Raw genomic sequence first — 20579 nt, forward strand, 5'->3', positions numbered from 1 at the left:
AATGATATAATCTAGTGGTTTCCAAGCACTTTGGCCTGTATGCTTCATAGTCAGGTTCCGGTTTGGTTAGTGAAGCTCTGGTCTTTTTCCTACACCTGTCAGGCAAAGACGATATGGAGATGTGTGAGCTGAGTCTGGAGGAGACTGGTCTGACCAGGAAGAGGGGAGCGGAGATCCTGCCCAGGCAGTTTGAAGAAATCTGGGAACGTTGTGATGGAATTCAGTACTTGAAGAAAGCCATTGAGAACAAGCAGGCCCGTCCCACGTACGCTACTGCCATGCTTCAAAGTCTCCTCAAGTGAACCAAGACAAACCCACCACCACAGGTTGGGTCCTTAAACATGACACCTATGCTTGTGGTTTGTTGAAATTAGTTGTAACCACAAAGAAAGATGCCTCATGAATCACCTCTTTTTATGTTGTTTATTTTCAAATTTTATATATGTACTTTCCAGTTCAATATCTATTAGGTGAAGTGTTAGTTTTTGTGTTTAGTCTTCTCAATCTATACTTGAATGCAGTATCACACGGAGGCCTTAAAAGCTATAAAATTGCAAAACACCATGAAGGTCTTAATTGGTGCATTTGCTGTCTACTTTAGCTATAAACCTTAAACCTTAATAGTCTGTAATAGACTTGGAGAAAAAATGGAGAGATGCTTTTAATACTGTGTAATAGTCATGGATTTTATGTCATGTCATATGTCTGAATTTTATCCTTCAATTTCTATGTGATTTGATTAGGAAGAATAGAATTTTTCACACATATGCATATTTTCTTTGCCTAACGTTCTGATAATAAAGGATAGACCGTAAGCAACTGAGAGAAAAATTCTTAGATTTATAAAGTATATTTTATAATAATTAAAAATATAAGCTGATATTATATTTCATATGGGAGATCAATGGTGTGGCTAATTCTTAAATGATTTTCATTACTTTTTGAAATTTCTTTATATATTACTTTTAAAATAACTTTTTAAGAAAGTTTTTTTTCAAGTGCTTAACACGATATTAGACATTTTCCATCTATATCCATCCTTTTTGTTTTGCTGTGAGTACACCACTGTTGTTGACTGTTGAAATTCTTAGAGGAAAGTGTTTTTTTTTTTTTTATTCTTATTTGATATGCAAGAAGGGAAACCTAAAGGGTTGTTTTCATGTTTGCTGTTTTATGGGTTTAAGGTTGTTTTGCAGACCTTTATTGTAAATGTATGTGGATGGGTGTGTGTAGCGTGTTTATGTAATATTTTATTAAGCTGGTTACAAGACTCTTCAACAGTTAATTTATCTCACTGGACAATCCAACATTACCTTTGTTCACACTGAAACATTCAGTTAGTGGACTATACTCTAACTAATGATTCACTTTCATATTTTCCCTCTTTTAATCTTATGTTGAATATTAGCCTTTGCACTGAAATACCGTAGAAAATAAATATATGCCCAAATGTTTTTGAATGCTTCTTTTTACTAAGTTACTGTAGGTGGGAGCAAGGTAGTTCACAAACTTTGTAGCACAACTGTTAGTCATCAGTGGATGTGACACCCTAATACCATCTAACACGATTAGTGTGTAGATTAAATACACAACAATGGCTGATGTGCTGTTTATGTCGTCACTGAGTTTAAGCTCACTCCAATTAACGAATCAACTCGATTAAACCAGACTTAAGGTTCTCTTTGATGATTTTCTTCTGCTGGGGAAATTGTTAGCAATAAAAATACATTAAAAAAAAGGGGTAGGCTTTGCTTTCACTACAAACCTTTTTAAAATAAAGGGAATCTTTAATGTATTGAGTATACACACACACACACACACACACACACATATATATATATATATATATATATATATATATATATATATACATACACACACATATATATATATATATATATATATATATACACACACATATATATATATATATATATACACACACACACACACACACACAGCATCAATGAATAAGAAGCAATGGTATTCTTGATTTTACTACAGCGCTGGTTTGTATAGACAAACAAACCTTTTTTAATGCAAAAAAACATTTTATTATTTGCTTGTAAAATAAGTACAAAAAAGAAATAAATTCCAAATCTCAAGGGAAAAATGATTAGTGGGGAAATATGTTTTGAATAGGACAAACTGGATACAGAGCATAGCAGCCAAGATATTAAACAATATGTTATGACCAAAGTTGACAGCTTATACATTCATTCTCTTTTTGGGAAAAGACAATGTTAAAAATAAAAATAAAACAGCTAATGATACCATCATGTGTAGCAGTTTGTGAATAATAAATACCTCATTGTGAGGAAAGAACAACCTTTATCAAGGGTACAGGAAATGGTCCTACCATTAAATAAATATCATGTTCCACTTTATGACAACCTTAATATTCATAGCTCTCTGTCTAACAAGACACTTTCACCACTATGAACAAATAATCTCAGTCACTGCTCTACTGTACCTGTATTTGCACATCCGTGTCCCATACACAGTTTAACAGCAGTGTCACTCTTTGCTTCCTTGTGTTTTGCACTGTCACTGTGCTGGCTGCTCCCCAGATGAACAAGGTGTCATTAAAGAACTGTTACTTGAAATTCATTCATTATCTGATGCCCTTAAAAGACAACATGTTCTGTATTCATTTGGCCATCGCCACGTCTAGAAGAGACGATAAGAAGAATGACAAATGGCTCATTTAATGATAAATACAAGAGAAATCATAGAATGCCACTGTATGTTTTCTGCATTGTTAATATCAAGTCAGTTTTCTTTCTGTCCTTGTACACCACACAAACACCACCAAACTTGTACATCACTGATTTACAAAATCCATGTACTCATGACCTTTTTCTTGGAAATGATTGAAGGTTTTTCTATATGTGCAAACCTTAACAGCAATTTGGTTTGTGATATGAAAAAAAATCATGCACATTAAAATGAATATTCATCATAAAGCTGTAAAATTTATTTAAAAGTTGTTAAACAACAGCAACGCTGTTGCCGACTGTTTCCGATTAGGTGTAAAACTAGTGAAGAAAGATAATTTATTTCTTAAAAAAATGTTACATTCATATTTTCTTAGCTTAGTTTGTCATTGGCTGTAACTTAGTCTTTGGTCCTCACCTCATTGTGTGGTATACAGTGTTGAAAGTCTACCATTTCTGAGACTAACTTTTCTGATCTTGTTGTGTAGAGTTGTCTGGGGATCTGTAGAGACAGAGAGCAGACAGACAGTGTTTATGCTGTGCCTCATTAGCACATTATAGTTGGCATAGAGGCACACTAAGGACAATAATGGGTGCAACTGCAAGCAAGCACTATACTAAGAGAAGGGAGAACTTTAGGTTCCACTTCAAGCCATGCACTAAACCACCAGCTACTGCACAGCCTAGTGTTAAAGTCATAGATTTTTTGTTTGATTTTGTTATTGAGCATCTTCAAAGCAGCGGATCATCTCTACTTTAAACTGCCTCAGTTTGATTCGGTGCATCAAGGCCACTGAGCAAACAATGAAGGCTCTCGGTGACTTTGATCTACATTTAAATACCAATAAAGCCCCATCAAACTGTTTCAATGTCCAAGTAATATTAAAATACATTTTTGAAGAAATTGTCAATAATGAGGCTAAATTTACTCTTTTAAGCACAAAACAAAGAAGAACTGTACAGTTTTTAGAAGAGAGTTTGTTAGTGTATTACTTTGTAGTTTAAGGTTTGTGGTTAGCTGGTTAACCTGTTAATCGCTTGTGCTGTACGGCACAGTGTACCTCAATACTCAGATGTATATTTTCAATTGAGGCAAAATGTTCTTGCTCAGACTGTTGCGATTGGGAAGAAGCTGAACTTGAAGTACACGCCAATGTGGACACTTGAGTTAAGACATCATCATTCTCAAACACTGGGTTCACCCTCAAAGTATTCTCAAAAGCATAGGGAGCAAGGGTGTGCCTACAATGTGAAGGAAGTGGAGGTGGGTAAAAAACAGAAACATTTAACAGCAGGAAACACCCTATAAATGACATCAATTATTGCAAACGTGTAAAACCAATAGCTCATACTTACACCAAAGTTACAGCCTTTCTGGTCTTTACACATTTCTTGTTGATGAATAGCAAAATGCCAAGAACGGCACAAACCAGACAGAGACTTCCCACGAGGCAGGTTGTAATAAGTGTTGGGTCTACTGGCATAGACACCAGCTCACTGCAACGTTCTCCATGGTAGTGCCAGTATTTACCAACAGGGCATCTGATTCACATAAAAAAAAAATTATTAATAATAAAAAAAATATATATATATATGAATTCACAAATATTCAATTAAAGGCAATGTAAATTCGATCCCATGACCTTCTGTATCCCAACCCATGCTCTACCCATTGAGCCACTCTTAAAACATCAAATTTGTTTTGTTTTTGTTTTGTTGTAACAGTCCCAAACTTTCTAATTTAAATAAAGCACATTTGCATTGTCTTTTCCTCCAACATCCTTTTTCAACATGTTTTTATTAAACGATGCATTGTAACTGTGACTTTGCATTAAGCTGACTAATGCAGATTAGTGCAGTAAGCTGTGTCCATTAGTCTGGATGGACTGTTTATTGTGAGCTATCTCCCAGACCAAAAGGCTCACAATGGATATAAGTCCCGAACTTTGTTGTACTTGTTCTTGTACCTTTCTGTTACTTGTGCCAAATAAACTAAAATAAAAAGCTAAGTATTTAGAAGTTGGCTGCTAGAACACACTACTACTTTCAATTTGAATTTTTCTGTGTTGAGTAAATGCTCAATTCTTGAAAGTCACTAAATGCACCATAAAAAAAAGGGTTTTCACTGCAGTTCCTGCTTGACTTTGCTTTATTAATACATAAGAAAAATATTTTTAAGTCTTTGCAAGTTAAAATAGTATAGACAATCCAAGCTTTTAGCGGCCTATACTTTTACTGATTATTGCTGTGTAAGTGCAACCTAAGGTTATGCTGTTTGTGTGGGCTTTCATTCATCAGCTTGTGTGTACCTGCAGGTGGCTCCATGCCCTGGGATTATTTCGCACACGCCATCATTCAAGCAGTAGTTTGGTTGCAAAGTGCATGTGCTCTGACAGGGCAGGCCGTCCACAGTGCTGTAACCTGGATCACACAGACACTCTGCCTCATTGGTCCAACTGTTTACCACGCAGTGTGAAACCTCATTGCAGTCCAGGAACTTACAGGGATCTGCTTGGTCAGCTGAAAGCAAGAGAGGAGAGAAGATAAGAAGCACATGTGAACAGAGTAGCAGAGGAGGGGATAGCATATTAACATTAATGCAGCATCTAAGTGTCTCACTTCTTATAGATTCATAGGAGAAATTTAAGGCTGATTGGTGGGTTTGAATGAATGTTTTCACTAAGTTTAATAAGGTCATGTTCAATCATGAACTCATCCAAGCAAATAGATGTGCTTGGAGTGAGGATGTGCTCTGTCAACATACAGTCTGACCTTGGAGCAGAAATGAACATACTGTAAGTCACTGCGCGATGGATTTTGAGGGTTTATTTCTGCAAAAGGCACCTGCACCCTGTCATCACATCTTCCAGGATTGTCATGTTTCATTTGCACAACATGGAATTTTCTTCATAATCACGAGAAAAACACAACACAACAGCAATTGCGTGAGCACCTATTTCACCTGGTTCTACTTGCAAGGAGCGACTATCGATCTCAATGTCAAGCCGCTTAGAAGCAGCGTTGCAGAAGTCTTCAAGCACACAGTGCACAGCTTCTGTGACATTATAAGGTACCGGCTTGTCCAGTTTCATCCTGCTGTTTACCACAACACTGCCATTCCTGAAGTTGAGGATTTCTAGCTGTTTGAAACCAGTCAAATTGGACTGTAGATAGGGCAGAAGCTGTGGGGAATGAGAGGGAAAGCAAATTAATTTCAGAGAAAGTGAAACACTTTGTAATTCATCAGTTTATTCATCTATTTGAATTTTTCATTTAAACAATTAGTTCTCTGTGCAGTTGCTGATCAGGACATAGGAATAGAGTATTCTGAAAAGCAACTATAAAATAAAGGTGGATTTTGTCTTGCAGGATAAAGAGGAAATCATGACAATAATTTTCAATTTGATATGCAGGTTTTTGAAATTACAGTATGTGATATTCACTTCTTTGTCAAGTGTCATTAACTACCTGTGTCCTCCTGAGAAGAAACCCAGGGGGCACAAAAACCCTGCGGTTTTACTTCCACGATGACAGGACTGACTTTGTCATAGCAGGGCTGATTCTGAATTATTCAGGTCACATTTTACATCGTGAATGCTGTAAATAGTTTATAATTAAATTTTGATGCAAGCATGAAATCCTGCTATTACTGCGCTGACTGTGTAATGAGACCCAGAACACAATCAGGGTTAAGTTCAGAAGCGTTAGTATAGGAAAATGCTAAATCTAGTCAAAGATACACAGAGAACTGGGAGAACACACACAACAAAAAGATCAGACAGTCAGAGAAGATTTGCATGACGATAAACCTAAGTCGAATATAAATCTATAATATGTGCTGTTTGGTGGAGGCTTTTATCTGATGTGTGAAGCGTGTCTCCTTTACCCCTCATCCTGTTCACTGTCCCACAAAGTCTAAGTGCAGTAAATACTGTACATAGTTTGTAAAACAAGTCGAATGAGGGACTGACTTTTTGACATTATCTTTACACACAGCACCACCAACGACTATTTAAAAAAATACCTGTGCGGTAAAAACAAATCTGTTGCTGCCACATTTTAACTAATGTTTTGCCATTTTCCACACTGGTGCACAAAAATCTTCCCACACACTCAGACTTGCAGTTCAAATAACTGCAAAACGAATCTAGTAAAAGATTACGGACTTGGACCAGTGTTCATCGATCTGAACAGCTCTTCTTTCGGCCACTTCATGTTCAGTACAGGCGAGGCAAACATCAAACCACTGCAGTGTGAGAGGAAGAGATTACGATGCTTCGGCCGGCCTGGCTGTCGAGAGGAAGATAAGAGGCCTTAAAGAGCTCTGCTCTGATCGGGTTTCTTCACTTATCACTGGCAGACAGTTTACTAAGGGCCAGGTCCCTGTAGCTAATAGTCTTGGAGAAAATAGCAGAGATGGTCCGAAATCCAGAACAAATAGGGCAGCCTGCAGTATTACTGAACACACAGCTTGCTGTTTGGTCATCCATTTGTTTCAGTGCAGAATGTCATGGTATACATGTAGCATGTGGATTCAATCTGTAGCTCTATTACCTTCCACACAAGGTGAAAGCTGATTCCCTTCACAACACGTCTCAGTACTGTACCTCACTATACTATGGACAAAGGAACAGCAGAGATGCGGTAGACTCCCTTGTTGCCTATACATGTACTCCTCAACATGGAACAAACACAACCATCATTTGGTTTTATCACATTCACTTCTCTGTGGTTACACATGTATCTACTGGTTCTCGATTGGGAAAACACAAGGAAACAGCCCTTTTCTGAAGTCAAAAAATTAATGGTCACAGAATATTATATCTCAATGAAAATGTTTCTGATTTACTGTTTACAACCTCCATGTCCAATTTTATTGGTTGCTTCACAAACCAGTAGGTACAGGAGTAATGGAGGAACATGGCAATGAGAGCCGAATGCTACAGTAGGCTAATGGTTCGTATATACACATCTGTATGTGTGTGTATATACATATGTATATATACATATGTATATATACATATATGGGAGAGTCAATGGACATTGCCATTAATAGGGTCCAATATCCAGCAAAACATGTCCATTTAAATGGGCCGTGTAATGTACAGTATATTTTTTGAAATGTCCTCATGTTCCATTTTTCAATAAATTTAGAAGCCAGCTTGGACAAGTTTAAAATGTTTGTTTCAATGTTTTTACCTCAATAGCCCATTTAAAAGAAAATATCCGAATGGGTTATTGACAATAGATGGTGTACAGTAAACACTTACCAGTTCAAACTTCTGACCACATTAGTTTTGCCAGGAATAATTAATAAATGAGGAGAACTGCAGAAACCACCGTTTGGGCAACCATTAAAGTTGGAGATGGAGTGATATTATATTACTGTGTATTTTTGCATGTTATAGGAATTCATACTGCATTGTATTATGGACCCTTGTTTATTGTTCTATATCTGAACATGTATTTACAAAATATGTTTCTATGGAAAAATCCAATCCATTGTGTTTCAGAATTCCCAAAACAAAATTATAGCATGAATCATCGGGCCTTCAGTATTTCACATTCTTTCACTCTTGTGTGCTTGTAATAAATAAGTGAATATCAATACCATCTAAAATACCAAAATATAATACATTATTAACCATTTAACTTAACGCTGAAGTCTTATGTCTCAGAAGACTAAGTCCATCTGCTCACATTTCCTCTTCTCCGTGACACTGCAGCAAACACAAAATCCAATTTGTATTGATGCACCTTCTCAGTTTGAGGCTGAGGCCTTTACGTAACACAGGGCACCTCAGAACAAGCCTAAAAATATGTCCCCTCTAACCACCTTGGGGTAAGCCTTGAAACCAAATAAAGATTATTAAGTGATGCTTCTTTTTCTGATGTGCACGAATAGTTGCAGGTTTACAAAGGTACAGTCTTCACCTGCTGCCCCCAATGTAATACGCTTACTTACAAAAAAAAGAGCAATGCATCATCGTTTTCATTTACAATTGCAACAACATAATCTGGCATTCATTTTTAATATGTGCACTGGTTTTACAATCACATTATCTTAAACAATATAACCTCGACCAATCAGTGACCTATTTTATTCGATTGGCCATTTGCATTCGATACACAGGACTATATGCCTCTAACAGCAGGTAAGGAACACACTATCACTGCTGTAGCATGCATACAGATGTCGCCACAAACCTGACTGATGTCACACTAAGCAGATTGGTACCATTAATAGCACAATGTGTGAGATGCTGGAACTGACCACAATTCCTTAAGCTTCTTATCACGAGTCACAAACTAATGACTAAGGCCGACCCAGGTCTCATGATTCAGACTATCTTGGGCTAGTTTTGTCTCTACCATGTAGGAGACAACACAAAATGCTTAAAGTTGTGTGTCTTAATAGGTTTACTACGCCTGTTTTACATTAATCTCCTCCAAAGTAATTCATGTAATCATTTATCCGCTTTGCACATTTATATTTAAGGCTTCAAACATGCACAAATACACAGGCCAGAGTAACACATACTGTACAGAAGATTACACAACACACATGTGCAAAAATATATTCTGGAATTTGTTTTGGGAAACTAGAAAGTACACACTATACACAAATTTATAGTCTATGACAGACAAATCATATTCAGAGCAACATCTCATTAATTTATGCAAGCAGAGAGCTTCTCTGTACAAAACAATTACAACAGACATTTTGCTTAGAATGTTTGGGTAGAAAAGAATAGCAAACACACATTTCTTGCCTCTGATTGCTTTCCTACATTTAGAAAGACTGGAAACAGGGAAAGGAACAAATTAACAGGCAACCAAATCCACCTTAACCTTAACAAAAGCCTAACCAGCCCTGTTAGACCTGGTTATTCCTTATCCTTTGGACAGGTGGTTTCCCTTGTTTGTAGTCCTAAATTGTGTGGACTGCACAGAGAATCAGTGCGAGAATGTGTGAGTGTGAGATGATGCAAAACTCTTTTCATTTTCAGTCTGAGCACACCCTAACTTTCTGCAGTAAAGGGAATACTATAAGATTATTTCCCAAAGTGGGGAACTGTCCATTTTTACCTCGGTTGGTTTTCTAGAACTTTGGGGAAAAATTTCTCTCAGAAAGATAAGCTTTTAGCACAATTCAAAGCAGTAAGGCAAAACAGTCTAAACAAGCATCCCAGCATTAGAACCAACTTCACACATACTGCAAAACCACAAAAACAGCTGCATCAAGAAGTAACGTAAGCTAGGAGGCAAAAACTAAAGCTGGGCATTCAGAAATGTTAGGGGCTCCCAGATTGTTAGATACTGCATTTCAGAAAGGTTAGTTAGGAAAAGTCAAAAATCAAAAGCGCATGCTCTCTTGGAGGCATTGAAGATGTGGTTCCAATATGGAAAAAAGAATACCGGTATGGAGGCTAAAGTTGTCTGTCTCCTAGGCCCAGATTTACTGGAAGCTCCAGGGTTTGGCGAGTTTCTGGACCCAGAGTGCTGTGTCTAAGTGAAACAGAATGATTTGACCAGCTTTTTCTTAATATTTATGCAGGAGTTCCTTTTAAATAAAAAAATAAATAGATACTGCAGATTACATAAAAAATATAGCAATTACATGTTTTGTCTGTAAGTGCCATTTTCTGAATTAAAAAGGAGTTGTGAAGAAAACCCCTGCTGTATCCTTGTCTGTGCAGGACAACAAGACTGCTTACGTTTACTAAAAGTTCATTTATACCCATATTGACAAGATCGATATTGCACAAAACTCTATAACACATTTCTGCCCAGGCTACAAAACCAGGTATGAGAATAAAGCATGAAGAAGCATGATATCCATCAAAAAAACGTGGGTACCTACCAGTTCCAGAAAGGTATTCTCCAGTGATTTATACTCTGGGGAACTCTTGTTGAACAGGTCATCAGAAAACATCATGTTAGTGACCCTCAAACTAAAGAAAACCACTAACTCTTTGCTCTTATCCACTGCTGTTATCAGAGGGGTGCTGGCTTGTCTCATGGCCGGTGCAGCCGTGGATTCGTATGGGCGTTCATCAGACTCTGAAGGGAACCCGCTCCCGCTCTCTTCTTCCAGATGCTCGGTCACTTTCGAGTCCGTCCTGTTTTGACTGGATCCTACATCCTCTTCAATGTTGGAGCTCTCAGCAGGCACGTCTGTTGAAAGTGGGGTTTCTCCACTGTGTCCTGTGTCCTCAGGGGCTTCACTATTCTCCTCAGGGGCTGGCAAAGGTTCCATGTCGGTGTCTGGTTCAGTGCCTTGCACTGTATCCACATTAGATGATGGTGTGGAGACTGGATCTGTGTGGTGATCTGCGAAGTCATTGGTCAGCTCATCAGATGTATCAGTGATTAATTCCTCAGGCTGGGAGTCTGGACTTTCTAGGGGAAGGTCCTCATTTTGTAGCTCTGGATGCTTCTCATTGGTGGCATCAGCTGCTTCAGGTTCTAAATACATTAAGAAAGAGGTTTTAGACTAACGTTTTTACAACCAGGAGTTATATTATTTTCAGCAATAAAGAAAGAAGCACAAACTTTAATTGTAGCTTAACACAGCATTTTACATCTCACAGATTTCATTTGACTGCGTCTTTAAGGTTGTGTTACTCAAATTCTTTGTGCAGTGTTTTTGCTGATGCTGTTGGCCAGTGCAGCCATTTTGCTGTTCACACTAAACTTATCCCTTTAGCATAGCTAGAATTTACAATTTTCTGTTCTTCTACATAAATACGAAAACATATTAAAGTAATTATACCTATGATTTATCTATAGTGGAAAATTACTCAATGTTCACCATATGTGTGTGGCAAAAGTTTGGGAACCTGTGTCTTCTGTAACCGACCCGCTTGTTGCTCAAATAACATCAACTGTTTATCAGAGATGCAGATACAAGGGATTCAAATAAAATACACGTCTCATATATTTGATATATTTAAAAACTCCACTAGAATTTAAGATGAAGCAGTGCAGGTTTGAACAAAGTTTAGCAGCACAGCATGAGTTGGTAATGACTCGACCATGAGGCAGTCTGCTGCTTGTTAATAGGCTTTAATGTGATGTATTGCCTCAGCAGGGAGCATCTCCATAGGAAAAATCAAACAACCAAGTCTAATTGTACTGCCGTTTCTATTTCCTATGAGAGGTGGGGGAAAAAATAGGTCACTCTTTATTTTGTCAGTCCAGCGACATTAACATGTGACTAAAAAGTCTGAGGAGGTAAATAAAATAGAAAAACTGTCATTACCCAATAATTTTTAGATAAATTACAAAACGTCTCCCTTGTTTGTCATTATCTAGTCATTCAAGCTTAAAACGTGCTTTCCTGACTTTTTCATTGAGTCTGTGGTATTTTGCGTCCTATAACAACGATGAGCTAACCTTCCCACCACTTTTCCACCATCAAACCAGAAACCAGACAGTGATGACAAAGAACGGGTTGAGATGATGTTTGGGATCTTCCAGAAGCTCCGCACCACAATCTAATGTTTGGTTAATCAATAAAGCTTTCGGTTCACAAACTTGTCTCTTCCGATAAAACGTCAACACCCTGCTCTGCAAACAATGTTGAACTTGAAGTAGTCTTACCGACTGTCACGTGTTCACCTCCACCCTCGCGTACAGTCACCTCTAACTCTCCTTCCTCTTCCTGCTGTGTGGTAGCATCTAGGTTTGTGTCTGTTGTTAGGGCAGGGTCTTCTGCGGACTCCTCTGTTACTGCCATTACAGGAGTTTCATCAGTGAGAACAGAAATGGCCTCTGGGATGGTGTCAGGGATGAAAGGCACAAAGGTAGGGGTTGCTGGTTTGTTTCCAGAAGCTTCCAGGGTGTTTTGTATCCCTGCCACTGTAGCGAGGAAACTTTGTCCTGAAGTGCCTTCCTCTGCTGAGGTCTGCGTGGTGTCGTGCTCAGACGATACACTCTCAACAGGGTTCATGCCGAGCTCAGCAACTGGATAAATCGTGGTTACTGAAAAGGAAGAGTTGAAGCATTTATATAGTTTCTGTTCTGGGCAAGGTTCTTTTAAATGTGGATATTATTCTTACCAGCCTCAAAGCTGAGCGTATGTATGTCCAGTGGTAGTGACGGCTCCTGTTTTAAGGCCTTTACAATAATGTGCTTTAGTTTAGGTGCATTCACGTCCTCATCTGACTCTGTGACAGACTCCTCCAGACCCTCGGGATCATCGCTGAGTTCTGTTTCCCCATTAAAGACCACAGCGTATCGCATAGACACATCCTCCGATCTGATAAACACAAGAAATAATGTCAGAAACCCTCAAAGCAGACAGACTTCACTGGTAATAGATTTCTGAGTCATATTCCAGAAGAGGACATTTTACAAGATGTTGTGGTTTCTCTTGAGACTCGAGCAATAAAACCCACATCAGGAGCAAAAATATGACAAATGTCTTTTATAAATGTACTTACTTTGTTGCTTTTGCAAAATAGAAATCCTCATTATTACAAAAATGAATTACAGTGCCAAACCTTTAATAAAACCTTCAATAAAACATATTCAAACCAACCGAAATCCCAAAACACGAATCTCTTTGAATCCTGGAACTTTTTCAAACACATGAAGCATCTATGAAAAGAAAAAAAAGACAATCAAAATGAAACTCGTGTCAAAGAAACAAGAGCATTTCACTTCAATGATTTTGTTTTGCTGGACTGAGCTTTGCTGTCCCATGAAATAAAACAATCCACATCTGGTGATTTTTAAATTACAAATTCTGCTCCAATGGTTGAGAAACTTCTCCCACATCTCACACTAATACAACCAAACAAAATCCACTGAATTATTTAAAAACAGCTGCATTGTCACAAGCTTCACTGCAGGGCTGTTTCCTTGTCTCATGAAAAATTTACCTTTGCGTAATGTGTTCTCATAGAGAAAGAAAAGTTAAATTACTGCAATTTAGATATATATATCTTTACAAAAGGCACAGGGATGAGAAGGAAATGCTCATAAACCACTAAGAGGAGGCTGAGCAATAAGTATTTTAAAATAAAACATGTTTATCAAGGAACTTTCTGTGTTTGCAAGAAGGTAGAAAGCTCATAAGGGTCTGTAAACGTTCACCTTGTCAGTGAGGTCCTGAGTGATGTCATTGTGATGCGGAGCCTCAGGGTCACTGAGCAACTCGCTGTACGTGGGGCCCATGACTGTGACACTGAATTCAACAATGTACTCCTGATTATTCTCTTTTATCATGTTGGGATCCTCTATTATCTGGGAAATAAAAGCCAAATAACACTGTTTCTATACTAGTGCCAACAGATTTCATATATTAGATGTTAAGTAAAAGTTAAAAATAGTGACTCGGGAAAACATGGTTATTTTTGGCAGGGCGACTTACTGCACCGGCTTCTGTTGGAAGCAGAATCAGAGGGGGGGTCCAGGTGCCTGAGACAAAACAGACAAAACTATTTTCTAATGCTATTATGAAAATGCAGGGACACGAGTTAAGTTCCTTTGATAAATAAATTGCTTTCATTTAACATATGGGGGAATTAACGTCAAACTCACATTCTCTTCCTGTCTCTGGGGTTCCCGTGACAGCCCTGAAAAAAATGTTTGGAATTTAGTTGGACATCTATGGATATTTGCTTTACTAAATCCCTCGTCAAAAACCTTTATACTTTTTTCCCTAATAAGCTTAAAACTCTTTTATCTTGATTGAAAGAAATGAAAATGCTACATAAATATTTATTAATTACCATGTGGCAATGTTAAACATTTCTAGTGATCATATTTTGGTTAAAAATGTACTGTTAAAGATAAGACTGAAAGACATTAAACACATTTAACATTAAGAAAGATTTTTGCACATACCCTTCATCTTCAGCCTGCTCGGCTACTCTCTGAAAATAAGAAACAAGGTAGCGGCTGTTGGAGATTTACACAAACCTGACAGCAACCACGCTGCACAAACCTATTGTAAAAGTGGAGTTGTGTAATAGTACTCACTCTGGCTACCATATCTAGATGCTCCTGGGAGCTGCTGAAGTTCTGGGCCAGATCGTCCATGCAGAGGTTTTCATGCTGGCAGGTGTAAACCCAAGCCCTGTACTCCTCAGAGTTTGGGACCCTGTCTAAGAAGATCCGAAAAGCTTCCCAGATGGCTTCTTGACAGACTGAAGAGATATCACAAGGATGTTTTATTTGGAATTTTTGCAGAAATATTAAAGAAAATGCATCTCACACATAAAGTATGAATATGAGACATGATGTGATTTTATATTAAACCAGAATAAATAGAAAGGATGATTAGATGGGGTATTTCATATATTAGACGAGGACAGACAGGATGGAAATTACAGCATGGGGAAATCAAATAACCACAGATAAAAAGAGGATTGTTGTTATCGATCTATGCATCTTTGCATGCAGGGAGTTTGATGTGATTTGAATTATTTTATATGATAGTATTTTATTTCACTCAGAGAAAAAAATAGTGCAGTGTTACATCTGACTACTTGTAAGACTGCAATGCCATGATGTCGCAATAAATTACTAAATAGATTTAACATGATGTAACTGGGAAAGGATGCCTCTAAATGTAAATATCTGTGACATGTTTCTAAAAAATTATAATCATAAGCACATACTGTACTATAGACCCCCTGAAGCTACAGAAAGATTTATGCTCCACTGTAGATGGTACAAGCTTCAGATTGTCCAATATCTTCGTCCCTCTGGGAAATTTATTCTCTGATAAACTCATTTCTGCAGCAATGTGATTGTCTCCAATAGGCCAAATTAATCTGCCTTGATGTAAAATCATGCAACTCCTCAGTTGTCGTGAAACAATTTGTGGTATCAACCAATTTTAACAGTCAAAGTGGCAGCCTTAGCCTCTTCAATCATCCATAGTCTGTATTGAATAGAGCACATTTCTATGTATTTCATTATATCAAGGATATTTCTGTGTGTATCTCTAAAGTCAGTGTTGTCTTCCATTACCTCTGAGTTTGTAATAGGCCCGATGGCTGCCTATCACCGCTTTCATCGTCTCCTGTGGACAAACTTTGACCCCTGTGGTGAAGACCGCTGACCTCTTCATCCGATGTCCATCATTCTCTGCTCCGACATATGTGGTGTGTTTGATTGGTCTGGAGGCTTCTAGAAAGTGCCGATATTTCACATCCCTGAGTCCAGAAAAGCCGTGTTCACGTAGATCTGCAAGAGTAGTCAAGTGAATTCAGACGTTAAGGAAGAAATGTCACATTTATTCAGTGAACATAAAAGTATGATTGGTAGCTGAAATGTTGTGGACCATTATGTAAGAGGGATAACAACACAAAAAATAAAACTGCATAATTCTTTTGTACTACTCGCTCAGCAGTTGACTGACTGTATTTAAAAATAGTTGAGCAGTTAGTGTTAGATCCTTGATTATGATTCACAGTGTGAGTACAACAACAAAAGCTCGTATGTTGGCTGTTTATGGAGCCTAAAGTTGTAGTAAATTCATAAATATTTGGTCCAGAAATTTTAACCTGATGTTGACTTGTTTACAGAAATAGTTGACAAAATACTTTGCTAATTTTTTCATTTTTGGCCTAGAAATAGCTGTTTACTTGTATTTCCACAAATCAGGGAGTTGTTGTCAACTGTCACTAAGATGTGTTTAATTTGACAGATACTTAATCCATCATGGCATCTATCCAGCCCTCTCACTGAAAGGTAACTGCATGCTCTGCCACAGCTTACTAATAACATTTGGCTTCACAGTGAAAGGAATATTTACATTTACATTTACATTTAGTCATTTAGCAGACGCTTTTATCCAAAGCGACTTACAAGTGAGGTACAAGGCAAGCAAAAATCTAAGTCAAGGAGAAAACATCAAAGCAAAGTCCCATCAGAAAAGTGTTCACAGTTCACGAGATTTTTATTAAGAGATTTAAGTGCATAGGAAGATGCGGAAGAGTTCAGTTTTCAGAAGTTTTTTGAATATTGGGAGAGAGTCAGATGAATATTATACTTTGAATGTAGCTGAGAGTCTGTGTTGCCACTATATGAGAAAGTGCAGTGAGTTATTTGAGCTTTTTTGAAAATGTCTGTGCTTGAAGATGTGCATGTTTGTGACTGGACGTTTTTGATTTAAAATAGTAAGAAGCAAATGAGTAACTCTATTCCCTAAGGGACATTTGCTGAGATGCCCTTGGGCAGCTTGATTTACACTTCATCACTGCAGCTGCAGTGGCCGTATTTGGACGGAATAGCATTCAGGTGTAAATGTGCAGACATGCACGCATGTGGACTACAACTGAGAAAGGATGTGAGTGAACGTAGTATACTTTATTTAAGTTATAGCACAAAATAGGCTCATTTCTATAAATTCTATCACTAAAATGCCTCACAGATGATAATTTTCTGGTCATCTTAGTTAAAAAAACAAGGTCAGATACCCTGGTGAGGCTTTAAAGGAAGGTAATTCTGCACCATTGCACACGCTAGTGTACCAGTCCTCAGTCTGATGAAGTCAAGCACATTCAATAAAGCTATTTTGGAAGAAAGAAACTCATTGTGGTGCCAGGTGGTAAACCTCAGAGGACTTCTTAAGACAATAAGCTGAGATTTATGAGCCCCAAAACAGACCCAAATAATAAACAATGCCTCCTCTGGATTAGAAAACTGAAAGGTGGTTACAAAAAATAAAAAAGAGCAAGTGAATGTAAATAATGTGACAGCTTCAGTGATGTTTAGATGGAGATGCTTCACTTCAGGGAAGATAGACAAGGTTGAACTTTGTAAATAAATCCTCATTTTCTGTAGGAAAACTGAGCTGAGCAGCATGTTGCACCGATGTTGCGCAAAACAAAAGTGACATCATAAAACAGGAACAATCCAGACAGAATCACTGTGTAACTGTGTTACACTGTGTAACAAAATCGTCACTAGAAGCGAATATACTGCAACACAGGCGATCTGCAACAAAAACTATCACATATTACATAACTGAAGTTGCACTGTTGAAGATTCTGGATGAAAGTTGGAATAATATTGCCTTTGCTACTAGTCATGAAGTAGGAATTAGAATTAAATGCAGAACAAAACAAAGGGAAAAGGTTTTAATCACTTTATTGCACTTGAATAATAACCTCTACAATGAACAATATTGTTTTCCTCAAACCCAATTTGGCCTGACACCAAGAACATGCAAAGAATGTGTGGGCATTGATATTACAGCAAGTAGCCGTATGGGCCAACACATCCCTCTTTAGTGACTGTCAGGCAGACAATTCCCTGAACAAACTGCCTCCTTCCAAATATTCCAGTAGGTCAGAAGCATAGCCTGAAATTTGGCCAAATCATGTGTTTTCATTATTAGTCACACCACCAAAACAGCTTTTAAATGGGTTTTTCAGAAAGCTTGACTAGCACATGCGCTGACATGAGGCCCTGAGCAAGAGGAGGGAGAGAGTGGGTCCTAAAAAGGGCCTCATAGCACAATTACGAGCCAGAAAAGATTAGCATCCTGCAACACTGGGAACAGAATGCTTTTTGTTTCCTGCCGGATAATGAGCTCACCCGGGCACATCACACTGAAGAAGACAACCAGTGTGGATGCAAATGTTATTACAGATGAAACAACGGTATTTTCCTCAGTGTACATCATTATATGCCTCTGTCTGTTTAATTTCCATCGAATAAACCTTAAAAGACATTTATGAGGTATAGCTATTGTTTTGTGGTTTCCAGAGAGTGCTTGTTGGACACCAAATCACATGTTTAACTGGACAAATGTGTTGCCCTTGGAGTAGATTACCAACTCTCCAAATCTCCTTTCATGCAATAGAACCCCATGATTGGAAATAAGCAGGAAGAACTCCTTATCAAATGATAATCTTTTGTCAACTAAACAGAAAGTCAGGCAGATGTAGGAAAAGGTCATAAACATACTTGCCTAGTATTTATTGAACATCATTGCACCTGTTCTTTCTAATAGGGCAGTAGTTAGATATTTGTAACTTAGTTTATGAGGAGAATTATGCACATTCAACTACTGAAATATGCTGTGTGGATACAAACAGCAGTTATTTCTCCAGTAACAACACAAAACCAATAACTGAAAGAAAAGTCTCAAAATGTTAACAGAGATCCCAGCCAAAAGGAGTCTTACCTTTGATTTGACTTGCTTGGAGGCTAAATAGACACAAGGTGATGAATATTCCTGACTTTAAAAGCATGATGGGCCAATTTATGTGGTTTTCAAGCCTGAAGTCGTCATTTGTAAAGAGACTGTTGAAAACAATAACTTATCAAATCCAGAACCTCTTTATCTCAAGTCTCATGGCAGCTTGTGCACAAGTTTCCTCACTTGTGCTGTTAAGATCTTCAGCGCGCACCAGCGGAGGGAATCTAGTCCACTCCTGTCTCCAGCTTAGTTCCTCAAAAGCAGTTGGTTTGGTTCCCTGTAGAAAACCGAGGTAGCTACATGGATGGATGAGCTGAGGGAGCGAAGGAGGAGCGTCAGGGAGCAGATGGAAATTTAGTTCAGGTGTTTCCTTTCTATGCTGTCAGTGTGACAACAGTGACAAGGTTAAAAAAGCAGGCTCCGTTTTGAGTCTAATCTCGTTACCTTCTTCTCGCTGCATGTAATCCCTGAATGGCCACGTGGCTGCCCAGCCTCATCCTGTTAGCCGCCTTCTGGACCCTCATCTGTCAGACAGACTAACTTGGGGATCTGTCAACCAGCCCAGACCAGATAACTACTCCCCGCTGTCCCCCCCCACCCCCCCCCCAAAGTTGATTACTGATGCCCTGCCTCTTTTTGTGTTCTTGTCCCCCTCTTCTCCATCTCAGTTTAGACTCCTCTTTTTTCCCAGCTAATCACTGCCTCTCAGGATGCCAAGTGAGGCCGGATTACAATGCTTTCCATTGTAAACCCATCTTTCAGTCAAACAATGTGACTTCTAGCTGCATACCCACGTTCAGTCCTCTCTGATTGTACAGCAATGTCAACATCTGACCCTGGTTCTTTTCTCTGTGTAGTAGCTGCTGGAGAGTCACCTTTTTAATCTTCTCCCTCCATTAGCTGACGGACAAAGGAAACCAACAGCACTTCCTGAAGTGGCGTTTTTTTTTTTTGGCGTTGCAGTTGTTTTTCCACCTCCAGTGCGAATATAGCTCCAAATGAGAACAGGCTTTGTGACCCCTCTTGTAATGGTGTATCGGGGTGGGAAGGTCTTTCTGTGAAGAGGATTAGCTGCCCTTGCTGGTTTTTAAACAATTTACTGAACAAAATAAGCCTCTGCAAGAACAACATAATCCATTGATGCAGTTTTCTGACCCAGTTATAGTATGTGAACATTGTATTAATGATTGGGATAAAACATCCCATGACACATTAAAACCATCTTGATTAGATGCTGTGGCCACAAGGGGGCAGACATTGTCACGATTTACTTACCAGCTAGTTGCTACTTCTCTCCATTAATTAATATTTATAGTCAGCAGCTCAAGTTAAAATAAAAACAAGTACATTGAGGTATTCACTCAACCTGAATCACCAAAGGGTCACAATGTAATATTTTAAGGCTTTATATTATATGGCAGTCTGATCTCTCAAGAGATTATAAAATCAAGTATATTGTATTTATAAACTGATAAAAACTACTGTTTATTTTTTAAATACACCTGCTCTCTTCACTTTCCAGACATTTACAGACGGTTGTTAGAAGAAGAGGGGATGCTAGATGTGTTGCTGCCATCAAATTGAAAATGAGCTAATATTTTCCATGAAATGATAAAATGTCTCAGCTTCAACATCTGATATGCTGTTTATGTTCTATTGTGAATAAAATGTGGGTCAATGAGATTTGCAAATCA

At 38.2% G+C, this 20579-nt stretch overlaps 2 protein-coding genes across 2 annotated transcripts in view; one reads left to right on the forward strand and one right to left on the reverse strand.

The window, feature by feature from the left end:
* myo6b (myosin VIb) overlaps nt 1–1665 on the forward strand; it is a 31723-nt gene extending 30058 nt beyond the window's left edge. The window contains exon 32 of the mRNA XM_067480604.1: nt 103–1665. Within this exon, the coding sequence (XP_067336705.1) occupies nt 103–302 (200 nt within the window). The 3' untranslated portion in view covers nt 303–1665. The remainder of the gene's footprint in view (nt 1–102) is intronic.
* A 344-nt stretch (nt 1666–2009) lies between these two features.
* impg1b (interphotoreceptor matrix proteoglycan 1b) lies at nt 2010–19437 on the reverse strand. The gene is made up of 18 exons (XM_067480910.1): nt 18871–19437; nt 15705–15920; nt 14709–14875; nt 14574–14602; nt 14268–14302; nt 14098–14144; nt 13821–13970; nt 13264–13322; nt 12782–12981; nt 12324–12704; nt 10582–11186; nt 10137–10226; nt 5680–5899; nt 5027–5237; nt 4074–4259; nt 3779–3959; nt 3136–3219; nt 2010–2670 (listed from the first exon to the last, which is right to left on the reverse strand). The coding sequence occupies exons 1-18, from the start codon at nt 18935–18937 to the stop codon at nt 2608–2610; spliced, it is 2991 nt and encodes a 996-aa protein (XP_067337011.1). The 5' UTR covers nt 18938–19437; the 3' UTR covers nt 2010–2607.
* Nucleotides 19438–20579: the final 1142 nt, after the last annotated feature.

The sequence above is a fragment of the Channa argus genome, chromosome 16 (genome assembly GCF_033026475.1).
Source record: "Channa argus isolate prfri chromosome 16, Channa argus male v1.0, whole genome shotgun sequence".
Taxonomy (NCBI): domain Eukaryota; kingdom Metazoa; phylum Chordata; class Actinopteri; order Anabantiformes; family Channidae; genus Channa; species Channa argus.

Excerpts from the sequence above, each read along its gene's own strand:
- impg1b (XM_067480910.1), bottom strand. The coding sequence starts at position 18,937 with ATGCTTTTAAAGTCAGGAATATTCATCACCTTGTGTCTATTTAGCCTC. Across the intron at positions 13,323-13,820 it reads CTCAGGACCTCACTGACAAG|ATGCTTCATGTGTTTGAAAA; the intron begins GTGAACGTTTAC and ends TTCTTTTCATAG. Across the intron at positions 12,705-12,781 it reads TACGCTCAGCTTTGAGGCTG|TAACCACGATTTATCCAGTT; the intron begins GTAAGAATAATA and ends CTTCCTTTTCAG.